Source organism: Rissa tridactyla, chromosome 6 (genome assembly GCF_028500815.1).
Source record: "Rissa tridactyla isolate bRisTri1 chromosome 6, bRisTri1.patW.cur.20221130, whole genome shotgun sequence".
Taxonomy (NCBI): domain Eukaryota; kingdom Metazoa; phylum Chordata; class Aves; order Charadriiformes; family Laridae; genus Rissa; species Rissa tridactyla.
This window is the reverse complement of record NC_071471.1, coordinates 56,029,775-56,045,954: the sequence shown is the minus strand read 5'-3', so window position 1 is coordinate 56,045,954 and position 16,180 is coordinate 56,029,775. Positions and strand designations below refer to the sequence as shown.

General features: G+C 38.8%; 1 protein-coding gene across 9 annotated transcripts in view; it reads left to right on the top strand.

Annotated features, from left to right (window-relative positions):
* BLNK (B cell linker) overlaps positions 1-16,180 on the top strand; it is a 109,801-nt gene that overhangs the window by 60,596 nt on the left and 33,025 nt on the right. For all 9 annotated transcript variants that reach the window (XM_054207180.1, XM_054207179.1, XM_054207184.1 and 6 more), the window contains one exon: positions 15,547-15,612. In XM_054207180.1, coding sequence (XP_054063155.1) covers positions 15,547-15,612 — 66 coding nt within the window. The remainder of the gene's footprint in view (positions 1-15,546; positions 15,613-16,180) is intronic.

The window sequence follows — 16,180 nt, the reverse complement described above, 5'->3', positions numbered from 1 at the left end:
TTTAGCTGCGTATCACAAAGTCTTTTTCAGAGGCATCATTACCATCACCACTGCAGTGATGGGCAAACCATGGCACAAACCAGAAGTGCACCACATGCTTTCACTTGCCTAAGGTCATGCAGCCAACAACTTCCAGATTGCAAACAGACTTTTCCAAGAGCAGAGTTTCGCGTCTGTTTCAGATGACCTCATTAATTTGCAGCAGTTCTTTCCCCCTCAAAAAAACCTTAAAATCACCATCTCCAACCATAAATTCCAAATGAAAAGCAAGGGAAAAAGAGCAACTGACTTTTTTTCTCGGGTTGGACAAGTGTGCCCATTTACTTGCAATATCTTGTTTTGACATCCCTTGCTTAAACAGGAGGATTTAAGTCCTAATTCTGTTAAAATCAAGACGAGTTTCCTTAAGACCTGAATGTCTGCTGTTGTTCAGTTGTAAACTGAAACCTTCTACGTATAGGATGTTGTATCATAGGGGATATTTACTTTTTGAGGAAAATGAATGGGGAATATCTGAATATTAGTTTTGCACTGTAAGAAAATATTTTTATTACAGTTGTCCTACTAATTCCTGTTAATAGTCAATTGTAGAAAACAGACTTAGAAACTAAATCTGTTTTTTCAAGTCAAATTTTAACATAGTTTATTGCATCAATGGATACGAACAGGACAAAAGAACAAAAATAAACTCAAAGGAAAGAAACTGGAGTTTCAAAGTAAGCTAGAGAATGCCCCCTATGACAGAACCGGGCACCAAAGTCCACATCCAACTTTAACATTTGTTCCCCTTTTTAGTTACATAGACTTTGGAGGAAAGGCTATGCAAATCCCTTGTTATGCATATGTTGCTCAGTGGTCTGAAGGCCCAAATCAGAACTGTTCCACATATGAGATTTTTCTAAACCAACTCCTTCTAGTTGCTCATCACTATCTCTTCTTCACAAGTCATGGCCCCCTTGCTTCTCCTCTTCTACCTGCTCTATTCTTCTCCTCTTTATAGCACAAGCCTCAGCTGCCTCCGCTCTCAGGCCCTAAGGGCATAATGACCATGAAGGTCCTGTGGGTCACCACCCGTTGCTACCTCCAGCAGCCTTCTTTCTCGGCTTCCAGTTTCTCCTGACAACTTTCCACTGCACCATAACACTTTGTCACAACAGCAGCTTTTACGGCGTGCCCACACTTTAGCCCAACAAAATGTAGTAAAGTCACATTAAATCACAGTGCCGACTGTATGCAGTCTTTAAAGTTGAATTTTGCAGGCATGGGGGAAAAGGAGATCACCTGCTATATTTGCCGTACAAACAGAAGTTCTTTCTATATGATTGTTAGGTCCAGTTTGCCATACAAAGCACGGGATTGTGGTTAAGTGATGAAGCTGTATAATCTTTTTCCTCAAGCTTTCTGTTAGTTTAAACAGTTCATGAATCTGTCTCACCTCTGGACTTTGGAATGGAATGAGATACAAAATGCAAACTTCCCCAAATACCACTGTAAAAATCCCTTTTTTCGCCTCCAGTGTGACTTCTCCAGTCAAGTCCTCCTGTTGCTTCTCCCTCCACCCTTGCTTTGGCATAGCATAGCTTCCACCCCATCTATATTTGTCCTCCTTTCTTCCCTTCTCTCTGCACAAGCATTTCATGATAACAATCCCTTTAAAGTTACTTTTTTTTCTTCTCTCTCTTACTATCCTTCTTTCCAGCTATGTCAGCCTGCCTTCATCAAAAACAACTAAAAAACACTACTTTTTTTAAACCTAAATTGCCACATAGTAAATTATTCTCATACAGAATTTCCTGCCTATGACGCTGTTTATAGAAAAGCATGTTTAAGTGTGAGCTACCTATGTTTTAAATAAAAATATGTCAATGTGGACAAAATGATGCGGTGTAATATTGAAACTCTGGTCAGGAGCCCTGGTTTAACCTCTATGTAGGAGCAGCGTAAGAGTATAGCCTGTTCACAAGATCAGCTATGCTTATATAGTACCTATAGTTTCACTCTACTTGTACTGGCAAAACTAGTCGGTTACTGGCATGGCTTATTCCAGCACTGCCTCATACGCACACTCTTCCAAATAAAACTAGATCCTGTAGTGACACTGTAGTTTTGCCAAAATAAGAGTAGGAGCATTTGCCAACTATAGCAATCACAACTAACATCGTGTTAGGCCTGTGACTGTCAGTCATTCAGCAAAAGCTAGTAATACAGAATGGCTCTAAAGACTAGCTTTTTTGTTTTAAAGTCGAATAATAAATGACCAATAGCCAATCAAATAACCCAATAAATTAATTTCCTTAATTTTCTCTGAAGGGGACAGGGGTTAAAATATATTACCTCTTTATTTAAAAATAAGTATTGGTTTTAGTGGCTTCCTTGCTCACCCTGGAAGATGCCTCTGCTATTTGATTACCTCTCTGAGAGCTGTCTTGACAGTCTTGGGAAACAAAGCTTTTGTAGGTCAACAGTTGAAAAAGTTAATCAAGAGTAATGGAATCAAGTTTTAGTTCTGCTTCTCGTGTATTTAGTTTTGGAAAATCATTTAACCTGATCAAAAATCCTGACTAACCATATTCAGGTTTGTAAAGGGCCAGACAAGGTATAACTGAAACGCTTTTAAATATCCTAAGAATTCCATTGGTTTTGCTTTCTGTTTATAGCATGAGTGAAATCCGGAGTTTCAACACTGCAGGGATTTCCAGCATTGTGACCAAACCGAGGGGAGAAAAAATAAGATTTCCATTGTCTGCAGAAGAGAAACTTGTAGAGTTGAGATCACTTTACTTAACGTTAACACTGTTACATTAACTGAAACTTTTAATACATAAAAAACGTGAATGTTTCCTTTTAGTTTGTTGGACCAGTATAGTTCAGGATTAAACTGTGCTTCTCCACTGTAGCACAGTGTCCACTGTGTGCACGCTGCAGCGAGGGAAACTTGTGACCCAGTTGTGACCCAGACCCAATGTGATGCATTTAATAGAAATGCCTCAAAACCACTTCTTTCATAGGTAGAATTTTACCGCAGGAATCAGTTAAAAGTAATTTTTTAGCCATCTTCATATGGCTAAATCATCTTTTGCAGATGATTTAATACTCTCTGATCATTAGAAAATAAAGAACGTATCTGCTTGCTATGTAGTTTTTTTCTTATACATTTTATGTGGTTTTTAAAATGACTGCTGCATTAGAGGACTGATTTTAGTTTTAGATAACATCTTTTGTAGTCTAAGTACCCTAAAGCATGTTACAAGGTGATAGAAAAGCAAATATCTATTTTAGAAAGTAAATATCACCGTCTTTATGCACCCAGTAGACAAGAGAATTGGAAAACTGATGTAAAAGAATGACTGAAAGTGACAGTATTTTCTGATTTGGCTGTAGGGACCCATCTTAGATTTCTGGTAGACTGCGGAGGACTTTACATACCGTGTAAATAAGTTTGGTTTGTGATGGCCATAGTAAAGGACTGAGAGGTAAAAGAAGCTTGGAAATTCTGTTAGCATCTTTATGCCTAATCTGTTAGTATACACATTTTGGACAAGTTCATTTTCCAGATGTAAGCAAAGCCAGACATGCAATGCTACAGGTTTATGACCTCAACATAAATGATATACTACACAGTAAATACTTTAGAATGAATTAAAACAATGCATCCTGAGGCAATAATATAAAATACATGAGTATATATTTTTCAAGCTTAATGCAGGGGCAACTGGGTGAAGTAGGCTATTAATACAAGTGGCTATACTATATGGCTAAATGATTCCTTTATGTTTTAAAATATAGACAATCTAGGCATCTATGCAAGAAGCACAGAGGCAGCTAAGTGCTACAGAAACAGTAATTACACGGCCGGTTTAACTTGCAGTAAGTCTGAGTTGCTGCCAAAAGAGCAGGTCCCTTTCTTCCACCCTCCCAGTGCCCCTGCTCGCCCTGCCACTTGTCTCTGCCCTCACACCGTCACAAGGGTTCCCATGACCATGTGATGAAGCTGGATCTGATCCTGCTGATATCTAAATTGGCAGTAGAAAAAAGCAGTTAGTTTCCCAGCTGGAAGTTCCATGAGTCAGCATAACTGGGTAAGCTCTAAGGGCAGAGAAGAGCAGAATTTCCCCTTTCAATGGCAGCCCAGGTGGGCTCCATTAAAGTGGCGGTATAACACTAGGGAACAAAATACTTCTCCAAAGTTGGAGACAGACTTCAGTAGAAAATAAACAAAACAGATATACACAAGTAGCCTCTATTAGATCCCTGCCATTGCCACTTCTCATAGAATAGTTTGGGTTGGAAGGGACCTTTAAAGGTCATCTAGTCCAACTTCCCTGCAATGAACAGGACATCTTCAACTAGATCAGGTTGCTCAGAGCCCCATCCAACCTCATCTTGAATGTTTCCAGGAGTGGAGCATCTACCACCTCTCTGGGCAACCTGTTCCAGTGTTTCAGCAACCTCATAACAAAAAAAATTTCTTCCTTATATCTAGTGGAAATCTACCCTCTTTTAGTTTAAAACCATTACCCCTTGTCCTATCACAACAGGCCCTGCTAAAAAGTTTGTCCCCATCTTTCTTACAAGCACCCCCCCTTTAAATACTGAGGGGCCGCAATAAGGTCTCCCCAGAGCCTTCTCTTCTCCAGGCTGAACAACCCCAACTGTCTCAGCCCGTCCTCATAGGAGAGGTTCTCCAGCTCCAGCACTCTGATCACTTTTGTGGCCCTCCTCTAGACCTGCTCCAACAGGTCCATGTCATTCCTGTGCTGAGGTGGAATGTGTGAGGTCATTCCTCCTGCAGAGCTAGACAAAGCACTCCAGGTAGGGTCTCAACAGAGCGGAGCAGAGGGGCAGAATTACCTCCCTCGACCTGCTGGCCATGCTTCTTTGGATGCAGCCCAGAATATGGTTGGCCTTCTGGGCTGCAAGCACACATTGTCAGCTCATGTCCAGCTTTTCATCCATGAGTACCCCCAAGTCCTTCTCAGCAGGGCTGCTCTCAATCCCTTCATCCCCCAGCCTGTATTGATACCAGGGGTTGCCCTGACCCAGGTGCAGGACCCTGCACTTGGCCTTGTTGAATCTCATGAGGTTTGCACAGGCCCAATTCTTGAGGTTGTCCAGGTCCCTCTGGATGGCATCCTGTTCTGCAGGTGTGTCAATTGCACCACTCAGCCTGGTGTCATCTGCAAACTTGCTGAGGGTGCACTTGATCCCACTATGTCACTGATGAAGATATTAAACAGTACTGGTCCTAGTATGGACCACTGAGGGACACCACTTGTCATAGATCTCCATCTGGACATTGAGCTGTTAACCACTACCCTCTGGATGTGGCCATCCAGCCAATCCCTCATCCACCGAACAGTCCACTCATCAAATCCATATCTCTCCAATTTAGAGAGAAGGATGTTGTCAAAGGCCTTACAGAAGTCCAGACAGATGACATCCATAGCGCTTCCCTTGTCCACTGATGTAGTCACTCCATCATAGAAGGCTACTAGGTTGGTCAGGCAGGACTTGCCCTTGGTGAAGCTACGTTTATATCCACCTCTATGGTGGATATAATCCTTCTGTAGCTTGAGCAAAAATTCTTTCAGACCAAGTACAGCAGTGTTTGTTAGTCTTCATCAGATGTGTCAAAAATGTGTCCGCTATGCTGTACCCCTGTCATTTTTAATTCTCAATAGGTGGTAAAATCACTTCAGCTAAAGGGAATTTAATGCTAAAGACATTCAGTTTAATAATATATAATAATTTAATGCTAAACGCATAAAATACAACATCTGCGAATTTTGCTATAAATTTACATGACTTGAGCAAAAATACACAGAGGAAATCAGTTGCTATACTTCAATTACTAATCGGTAAGAAAAAAATTGAAAGCCAAAAAAAAGTTATGCTTTAGAGAGGAACAAGAGAGAGTTCCCCTCTCCTTCCAACTCGGGCATTTCCAGAGAAACTGCCTGAGAAGGGAAATATCTGGTCAGAGATTGGAAAGGGAAGTACTGGGGCATAAACGACAGTTTAAAAAATATGCTGAAAGTCCAGCTATGAACAGAACTAATAATGCAATACTTTTAAGAAAAGCTTTGGTTCTTCAAAAAGCAATGCAAACTTATAAAAATCCTAAAATTAGTGATTCTCTTAATTTCTTACATCTACTCAGTGTGTCTGGAACCTATACACGTAAAAGCTACTGTCTTGGAACAATCTTAGAGACTTGTGAATATTGGGCAGCATTAAGATATCTGGGGTTATTTAGTCTCTAGGAGTAGGCTAATGGGAGTGTTTAAAGTTTAATGCCATATCTAGAAGCTCTGCTCTGTTTTATTTGGCTGTCAGAGCTATTTGGTAGAGCAAATGCAGACCATTATGCATATAAATGCACTTTTGGTTTCAGGAGAAGAGTTAAGAGGCTGTTTAGAAAAGCCTCCCTTTTCTCCGGTGCGCACAGTACCTTGCCTTCAAACTACTGAGTCCACAAAGTTTTCCAGCTCATAGAAAAATCACACAGTTTTTTCTATCCTTTCACAGTCTGTGAACTTACTGGATTAAAATCACAACATTAGAAACGTATTTTAGTAGCAGTCTTAAATGACACAAAGACACTGATGAAGACTGCACTCAGATCCTGAAGTAAATTTATTCGTCTCATGTCAGCGCTTATGTGCCCACACTAGCAAGACCTTAATACAAAATTTAAGTATTTACCTAACTTTAAGGTACTTGAAGTTAGACGTGTGCTTAAATATCTGGATAAATCTTGGTCAAGCCCATTACATAGTTAGATATAGACTTCTTTGATGTTCTTCAAAAGGTCACCAGAACTAAAATGGCAGATTTGAAATTCATAGAAGAGGTAAAAGGGGAGGAAAACCAGAACTCCTCAGTCTTTTGGAACATCAAATCCAAGTTAAGCCTTCAGCTTTCTGTCTTCAATTCACTCTGTTTTCTTACTTTTTCATTTAATTTCATGTTCTTCGTGTGACTGTAACACACTTTCAATCTACATGCCTGCAGGAATGACAGAAATTTTATCTCGCCCTTCAAAAATGCTTGTAGAATTGTGACTAAAAGTAATGTTACCACTGACAGGCATAATTTTCTGGGTCCATACCAAGTCCTGTCTTTATTCACTTCCCTGCAATGACTTTGTGCTTCCTCTTTTTGGTGAAATATAAAAACCACTTTACTCTTTTAAATTTCTGTCCTTGCTCTCCTTCACCTGCAGGCTGTAGGGTACTAGTCCTTCAGGGAGGTACGATGCTTAGTTAGTTTTAACTGGAACAGTATTTTAGAGTAACCTAACGCATTTAGCTTCCTTCTGCTGCTTGCAAACCATTCAGAAAAATGGACTAAGCCTTGTGAATGTAGCTTCTGTGTGGATTTTGTGTTTTTTAATGCATCAGCTCACATCAGACAGCTGGTGCATAAAAGGGATCAGTTAACCAAAAAGACTCAAAACAGAGTAGGTCAGTTACAGAACAGAAAATATCTTTTAACTCTTTGTGTCAAAAAGTGATGTGCGATACTCACTTAGCCTATCATAATAGCTAATTATTCTCTGTACTACTTAAAGTATCGCTATTATCCAGTTGGGAGAAAGGGGAGAGCAAGCTGGGGAAGAGGTGTCCAGACCTGAAATGCCTTCAGCTTTTATTAAGTATCTATATTTAAAAAGCTATACTAAAAACTGCCTGGCCGTCACTTTCAGATATTCAAAAACAGCTGTGAAGCCCCCACAAGCAGTAAAGAAAGATAATAGGAACCAGGTCTACTATACTCCTCTGCTAAATAAAAGAAGAGAGTAATTGCAAAAAAATACTGTATGATGTAAACACATGAAATCTTTGGTATTACTAAAATGTTCATACACACTGAGAACAAGCCTCAGCCTTGATCTAAAATGAGGAAGCAGTTGCACCAAGTGTCCTTAATAGGGCTTCACTCTTCTCAGTCCCCCCCAGTAAACCTGCATAGGTTCTTTCAATGAGCAAAATTCCCAGTCACCTCAAAATAATTATACTATTTAATTTTATGTTAGGACTGATTTGTGTCAAAGATGTATTATGCCTTTACATGCTACATTTTTTCATTTACTCAGTCTATATTAGTACTTACTAGTACAAGAGAGATTGACAGCTTCTTTGTGAAGATTATGTAGAGGGCATATGAAGATGAAGAGTATAATCAATATTCAGCCTTTGTGCTTCTCTGTGTACCATGTAAACACACACCTGCTCTAATTATGTGGCTTGCTTTTAGACAAAATAATGGATGATTGAAAAGTGAGCAGAATAGGATGTTGCTCAGACTTAAAAAAAAAAATATAATAATTAACACTCTTGAGGAAACTAAACTATTTATAGTCCTCTTCTCTTGCTCATGTCACGAACACAGCAGAAGACAATTCGTTGTTCCTGGTTCCTTGCAGATAGGTGTCTGTAATTGACTTCTGCCCATAAGCAAGCCTCTTTCAGCTTTTTTTCACGTGTTTGAGATATCGAGCCTTTGATCTTTATCTGTAAAGCTGCCTTGAACTGATGGTTTGATGTCACAGATTACCACCTCCAGTTCCAGACTTCTTTCTCTCCCATCATGAAAAGCATTGCAGGGGGTGGGCTGCGATAAGCCCCTAGAGTGGATGAGGGCCAGTAACCCCCTACCCGAGACCAGCGGCAACTGAAGCATTTTATCTGATTGTACCTCAAGAATTCAGCTATGTCTTTATGCATTATACAAACGTAACAGACATAGAAAACACCAGCTCCAGTGCTGCCAGCTGATGCCAGCCTGTGTTTCACTGCAAGGGAATTCTGCTCTCGCTGTTCCAGGTAGCATATGACTTAGGGGCGTGTGCAGGTGGAGATCTGAGGCACTTGAAGGTGGCCTAACGAGAGGAATTAAGTGCTTTCTGTATTTGGGAATTTCCTTTTGCTTTCTACTAAGCAATTAGAAGGGCGGTGGAAGGTGGGGAGAGTTGTTGTATATAATTAATTGGGTTGTTTTAAATGCACAAAACTGGGAAGTAATAGGAAATCACATTTTAGAAGACACTCATCCAGTTCAGAGACCCATATTCTTCCATAAAGACTGTGTCGGGAGCACTGTGTTAATGAAAGCCTATTGTAAGAGAGGTGGTTCTTGTCCAGTTTGAGAAGATTGTCCAAGATAAGAGCCTTCAAGCTTTTAAAAATCCCAAGCAGTACTCTTACAAACCCCCTTCTAGGTGAGCAGGTTTCCCCTTTGTTCAGAAACAATAACTTTCTTTCTTAATTTGGTCACCTGCACACCTGTTTATAAAACTAAAAGCTAATAGAAACACAAAATAAAGTCCAGCTTGGGAGAAGGTGATGGAATAATTGTGCTGTGAGAAGCAGTAAAGGAGGGGGCTGGGCATGCTCTTCCTTCTTTAGTTTCATGTTTTAATGTGTTTTTTTAAAATAACAGAGTCCCTGTAGTAATTTTTAGTTTTCTGTTCTTTAATTTTTGGTTTTCATCTTATAATAACTTAGCTTTTATTCTCCAAATTCCATTAAATTCTTCACTTTATTTTCTTTTTTTTGTGGTTCATTTCTGTAAAATTTTATAGCTGAAGCAGGTGGGGTTTTTGGGGGTGTTTTTTCTTCTAAGTCTAAATTTGTGCTTACTAAATCCCAGTCTAGGTTTCCAGTGCTAAGCATTTGAATATGCCTGAAAACCAAGAAATAATTGCCTTTTTTTTTTTTTTCATGTGATCTGTTATGCTGCCTTTCTTAAGACAAAAATGAGGGTTTCACCTACCTACCATCTTAAACTGAGTGGAGGTACTAATGATCTTCACAAAATGGGACTTTCTAGATTCAGAACTACAAGGTGCCCTGTCAGTGAGAAACAGATGTACCCAAAAAGGTATAAGAACTGAAACTGGAGTTCAAACTGACTGATTTAGTGTGATGATTTTTTTTTTTAAATTATTATGCTTTTGAAACCAGTTCAACTTATCAGTTAAAGATCTAACTGATATTAGGAGGAGGAGAAGGAATATACAGGCCACTTAATATTGAATGTGTCAGTATTGTTTATAAATCTTCCCTTGCAGACCGTCTGTCTGAATATCCTGTTCAAAATTCTGCCCTTTTTCTAACTACAGAAATTGGTCCCAGAATGCAGATAGGAATTTTTCAAGAGGCACAACAGATAATTCAGACAGTTGTGTAAGCACCAGAAACTTAAGAGGTATAATTCTAGTCCTCCAGATAAACAGAAATAAGTACGCTTGTAATATAGAAAACTTCCTGTGATTCATTTAAAACTGGTTTTTGTTTTGCTACCACTCCCTACTGACGCTGCAGTCAGCCCTGTTTCCAAAAGCATTATCAGCACCACTCCCAGCTGCAGCACACACATCTGTGCTCGCAGCCAGAGGCACCCAGCAACTGCGCCCACTCTCCCCACCACGGAGACCACGTAGTGCCCTCTTGCAGCAGAAGGGTGTCACTTGCTATGGGGCTGTCCCTCGCCACATGCCGAAGGCAGCTGTACAGCTAAAACACTTACAAGCGGTGTGTGTGCTGAAGGTCCAAAGTACGGGATTTTCTGTGCACAAGTTGGTGAGCTGTGCTGTTGGCGCACGTAGGAGATCCCTCTCCGTTCTCAGGAACAGGGGGATGCCATGGCCACTGTGGAGCCATTCATGCTGACTGCTCTGAGCCATAATATATGTATTTATATAATATATTTTTGCAAATTTTTTCACAGATCTACAATACTGCTAAATACAATTTCTCAAAAATTAGTCTAAATGATGGGAGACTTCCTTATTACGCAGCTCTGTCTGAAATTAAGACAGACTCCTCTTTCTCAAGTCTGGAGACTATGTACCTCATCTCACATCTGAGTTGATGTCACACACTTTATTTTTCATGTTTTTTATATTTTTCTCTCTTTTCTTTTTAATTATTTTAACTTTGCAAAGCTTTTGTGAGATAGCTTGTGTGCAAAAGAGCCAAAAGCTTCCAGCTGATGTTTGAGAGTGAGGATGTGTCACAGGCCAGGCCCACCCATCGCCCTTCACTTGACACACATTCCTCATACGCTGAGCTGTGACCAGATCAAAGAGAAGGTGGCTTTCTTTCATTTTGTTTTATCTCAAAGCAGTTCTGCCGGTCCTTGAGCACAGCTAGGTATCTGTGACACTGCATGGTAAATGCACAGTGTGTTTCTCAAGCATTATAAGCTACATGCTGCTTATTAATAACCATTTGTGACCCTTCTTTCAGGGTATATTGTATTTGCAATGGTAAACCTTTCCACCTTCCCTTACATACGTCTCACAGCTAGTGATCCCTTTGTCAATACATCTCATAATCCTGAATTGCTGGAGGTCAAAATTGATAAGATATGAAAAATAGCAACACAGGGCTAAAAAGCGTTTCTTTTTAGGATTCATTGAACAGTCCTTTTTGCTATTCCATCCAACGTGTAAATTTCTAATGTATTTGTTAGAAACCTAGAACTTTTTAGAAACACGTACACCCAAAACTTCCAAACTTCTCATCTGCATATTTGAAAGCCTATTCTGTGCACACTGAGTTCCTGATCAAAAGGTCGTATCCAGTCTATACCTGTCACAATTAAACTAGGTCTCAAAATAGCTATCTGTTGCTGAAAAGTGTTTTCAAAGATCAAGTGACACAGACTGCACCTTTATCTGCAAGCCTGATTTTGCACAAAAAGCTCTCAATCAAGTTGAATGAAGAGTTGGTGCTTGTAGTTAAGAAACAACTCTTAAGTTTGACCTCTTAATTATCTTTAATTAACTGCAATGCAAGGTAAAACTAACATTACTTCTTTTCATTTACAGTATTAGCTGATTGAGGTCCTTGAATATTTCTAGTATCTGTTCATCCCAAGAAAACAACTAGAGAATAAACATTAGTTGGTACAAGGTCCTGACTCAGCCGTGTTGTGAGGAAGGAAGGTAGTCTGAAGCAAGGGCGGTCTGCATTGGGCCATTGAGCCTCTATTTCCTAGATACTCTCAGGGCTGCTGCTCTGATAAGCTCCTCCTACAATGAACCTCTTTACTTGCAGTATTGTCTGAAGTAAAGTATTTGAGAGTCAGACAAAAAGTAGTTTGAGAACTACTTAGATATGTAGATCCAGGTAAAATGTTAAGTGTATAAATGTGCTCTCGTGCTTCACTTTTCCTCATCACCCTGGAATGGCCTTCAGGCTTGGGTTTGAGACTCTTAAGATTTGGAGAATCCTCTTGCTGTAGGCTTTGCTATCTGCCTCTCATCTTTTCTAGTGTCTCTCTAAAATCACAAGTCAAGACAGTTCTTTGTAAAACTTGTCAGTTGTAGCCTATTATATTGGCTGGCATCTCAAGAAATCTCAGCCTCCAGTTAACTGGACAGACTGGTTTTTGCAGCTTGTTCAACTTCACGGGTCAAAGGGGATTTCACTTGATCTGGAGATCATCCATGCTTGATGACTTCCTACACTCACCACTATACAGTGCACTCGTTATCTGCTTACTCTCACGGGCTTCATACAAGTTAAGTTGTCCGGATGTAACAAACTAAGTATTCTAGCAACTCCTACAAGAGCTATGTAACTTTAAAATCTGAAAAAATTTGCACAAAACTTATTAGACACTCTCTATTCTATCACAATTTGTAATTACAAAATGAAATGGCTTCAGAAAAAGAATAAGAAGCAGAGATTTTTAAGAAATTTGATTATGCAAAAATGGGAATGTTTTGATGTCAGCCTATCTGTATGGGGAAAAATAACTGATGGCACCAGTAGAGGCACATGTGATTATCTCCAATTTAAATGCATCTTTTTAAAAAAAAAAATGGAAATATGTATTACAATGCTCTTTTAAACTATAGCCTTATTCAGCACACATGGAACACCGATGATAGTCTTATCAGTTCACTTAAATATGATCAAATGAAAAGCAAACTGTTCAGGGTACTTGTAGTTATAATTTTGGGGTGGGTTTTATTTGCAGGGGGGTGGGTGGTTTAGAAACCAAAGTGACAATATAAAATAAAATCAGTCATGTGAAAAATGAAACACCTTTTTTCAAAATAAAGCCATAATTTTACCATTGTAAAGATATATGAATGTCAGAGATGAGCAATAAGCAATATTCAGATCTAAATCTACATTAGGTTATTTTTTTTGTTTGGGTCCTATCTCTAACAAACAATAAATACCGGAAGAAAAATAACTGATGCTTACATGCACTGCTAATTAAGGGCTGACAAGCCTTTTTGAAAAGGACAGAAACACTTGCAAACAACCATTCTCCCCAAACTAGAACTAAACCATTTAAATCTTCTCTCATTCTTTTCATTCCTCATTACTTTTCATTTATAGACACTGCCAGGTGCCAGCTGGGGCACAAGACAGAAACAGTAAACTGCAGAAGATGGCTATTTGTGATGTTTCAAGCATAACCAGAAGCTGAATCTATTAAAAAAAAAAAAAAACCCAAACCCCACAGAAAAGCAGAAGTTCTTCTGAGATCTTCACCCCAGATTTGCAGATTTAATGTGTCTGGTTAGTTTGGATAATAATCCAAGCCATTCTCATAGATGTAGTGCATTGTTGCAGGGAATCTCAAACCATTTTGCTGTGCACCTGTTTCTCACATCTATAAGCAATATTATTTTTTTAATATCAGCAGGTAACACTATATTCTTTTGCTGTAAATTAATAGTACGAGTTTTGATCAAGAGCTGATCATGTGCTTGTGAATTATTTGTCAGTTATTCTCATGATTCTTTTTTCCCCTGAGTTGAGAACCTAAAAAGAATAGGTTGAATTGTTTTTTAAGTAAAATTGGGCAAAGATTTGGGGTTTAGGAATATCAGACCCATGACCTAGCTTGTCAGAGCAGGATACTGCATGTTGTTGTATTACAGGGCTGCTGAAAATGTGGAATATCCTTCAATTCCAGCTGGTACAGTGAAAGGATCAGATTTTTCTATTATGTTAATAAACATCATTAAGACTAAAATTAAGATTTGTTATTTATTTCAGGATTCCAAAAGCTTACAAGTAGTGAGTTATTTAACTTTTTTTTGGGGTGAGTCTCATAAAGTGGGGTTCATTGTCACTACCTACCACAATTGCTCTAAAATGGTTAGCAGAGGTAGGAAGGTCCCTCTCAGCATAAGCCTCATGCTCTACTGCTACGTGATGCCTTGAGCGGCTGCAAGTCTCCTTAGCCTGAACCATGGACCGCAGATAAATAACCACATAAAGATAGTGCAATTATTTCATGAATTTTGTTTAGCTAATTCTCATCTAATTCCAATTTCCATTGAAAAAAGCTATTTTAACTTTTAAGAGGCAGTTGTCATTACTAATGATGAAGCTGGAAGATAGTTTCTTTCTAGCAAAGCTCTTTGTTACTCAACCTTCTGCATAATAGAGTTTAAACTTTAAAGAAAGCCTTAAAAAAGGAAAGAATACTTTGTTCGTACTTGTCTTTGTAAGCAAAGTTTCCAAGAGTCTTTTGGTAGCCTGATGGCGCATCAGAGTGCGGTGGGCAAGATTATAACGTGGAATGACATAGACAACTTCCAATGAAGAATGGAACAGAAAAAAATTTTTAAGCCCTCTTTGAAAAATATCATTGTTTTCCTTTATTGGCTGTGATAAAATCTTCAGCACAAGTCTAATAAAAGATACTTAGTTCAGGTGAGCAGGAAGAACGTACACTGTGTCAAGAAACTAAAAATATATATACATTCTATATACGTTTCTGGTTTTACCAGACTTCAAGAGGTTTCACAGTAAAATGAGTCTTTTGCAGAAAGTTGTATCTGTGTTCCTGACAGTGACTTGATTTTAGTGGTGTGGGTTTTTTTTTTAAAATGAGAAAGGAGGCGGGATTCTAAATGATATTTGCTGAGTAAAAAATGAGATACTTAAATTACCTTGATTATAAGTAAAATTTAAATGAGGTCAGTGCAGCTAATGAATAAAAACAATCTTTGATTCCAGATATCAGTCCATGTAAGTGGAGTCCTGAGATCATGAGTTTTTACAGCTCAGTCATGGATACTCCAATTGTTTCTCAGATGGCCTGGGCCATCCTGTTATAACTGCAAACACTATGGGAATGAGGTAAACTGTCCGCTGATAAAGTGACTCCTGTAAGGTCAGAAATCAGAGGGCGTTCCCATTATAGCTGTGGAGCATTGTAAAGTCAGTTCTCAACAAAAGGTTAACATTCAAATATTCTAAACTATTAATTTAGGCAATGATGTTCTTTCCTGATGCACTTACTCTAAAATTGATTGTTTAAACGGTACTTAATTGTATTAAGGAGAAGGATAACAAAATCATGCCAAGGAGCCCTGTTAAAAAGGGAGGGAAGCTTCATACACAAATGATTTGGCAACTAAACTACTTATTGAACATACGTTAAGCATTTTCGATGTGTGAAATATTACTGGAAATGCATTTCCTGTATTTTTCTTATTTTATATAAATGTGTGTTTAACCACATAGTAATTTAATGCTGGCTTTGTTTAATATCCTACAGGAAGCTTCAAAAGATGGTGCATGACATCAAGAAAAATGAAAGCGGGATAATAAACAAGTTCAAAAAGTAAGTTTGAAACGCCAACCTTCGTTTTATCAATTTGGGGAAGTTCCGATTCCTAACAGAGTGTATAATACTTTAATGACGGGACCATGTTATTCTAGAGATATGTACTTCAGCGTATGTACAGAGCTTCAGTCCAGACTGCAATGTGCAAAATTGTCATCAGTATTAAGAGTGTCACAAAGCAGTGGCAGAATTGGCCTTCAACAGGACGTTGTGTTTGTAGTCATGAAAAACAGCATTTGGCTAAAGTGCATTTTTCTTATATATTCTTTGGGAATGATCATTGCTTGTTGTTTAGGTGTGTGCCTTTCTCCTCAGGCTACCTGCCGCCATAAAGTTTTAATTTGAGCTCTACCTTGAACCAACTGGTCAGATGTCATAGTTAGAATTCCCATAAAAATGCTAAGTCCTCCTGTGTTTCAGTCCCATAAGACAAAACCCAGCATTACCTAACATCCTTATTCCAGTAAGAAGTGCTAAACAGCACGCATATTGATGTCACGTGCATATGAGTATCATAAAATATTCATGTGTATTTATACATAGAAAGAAATTCCAGTAATTCTGC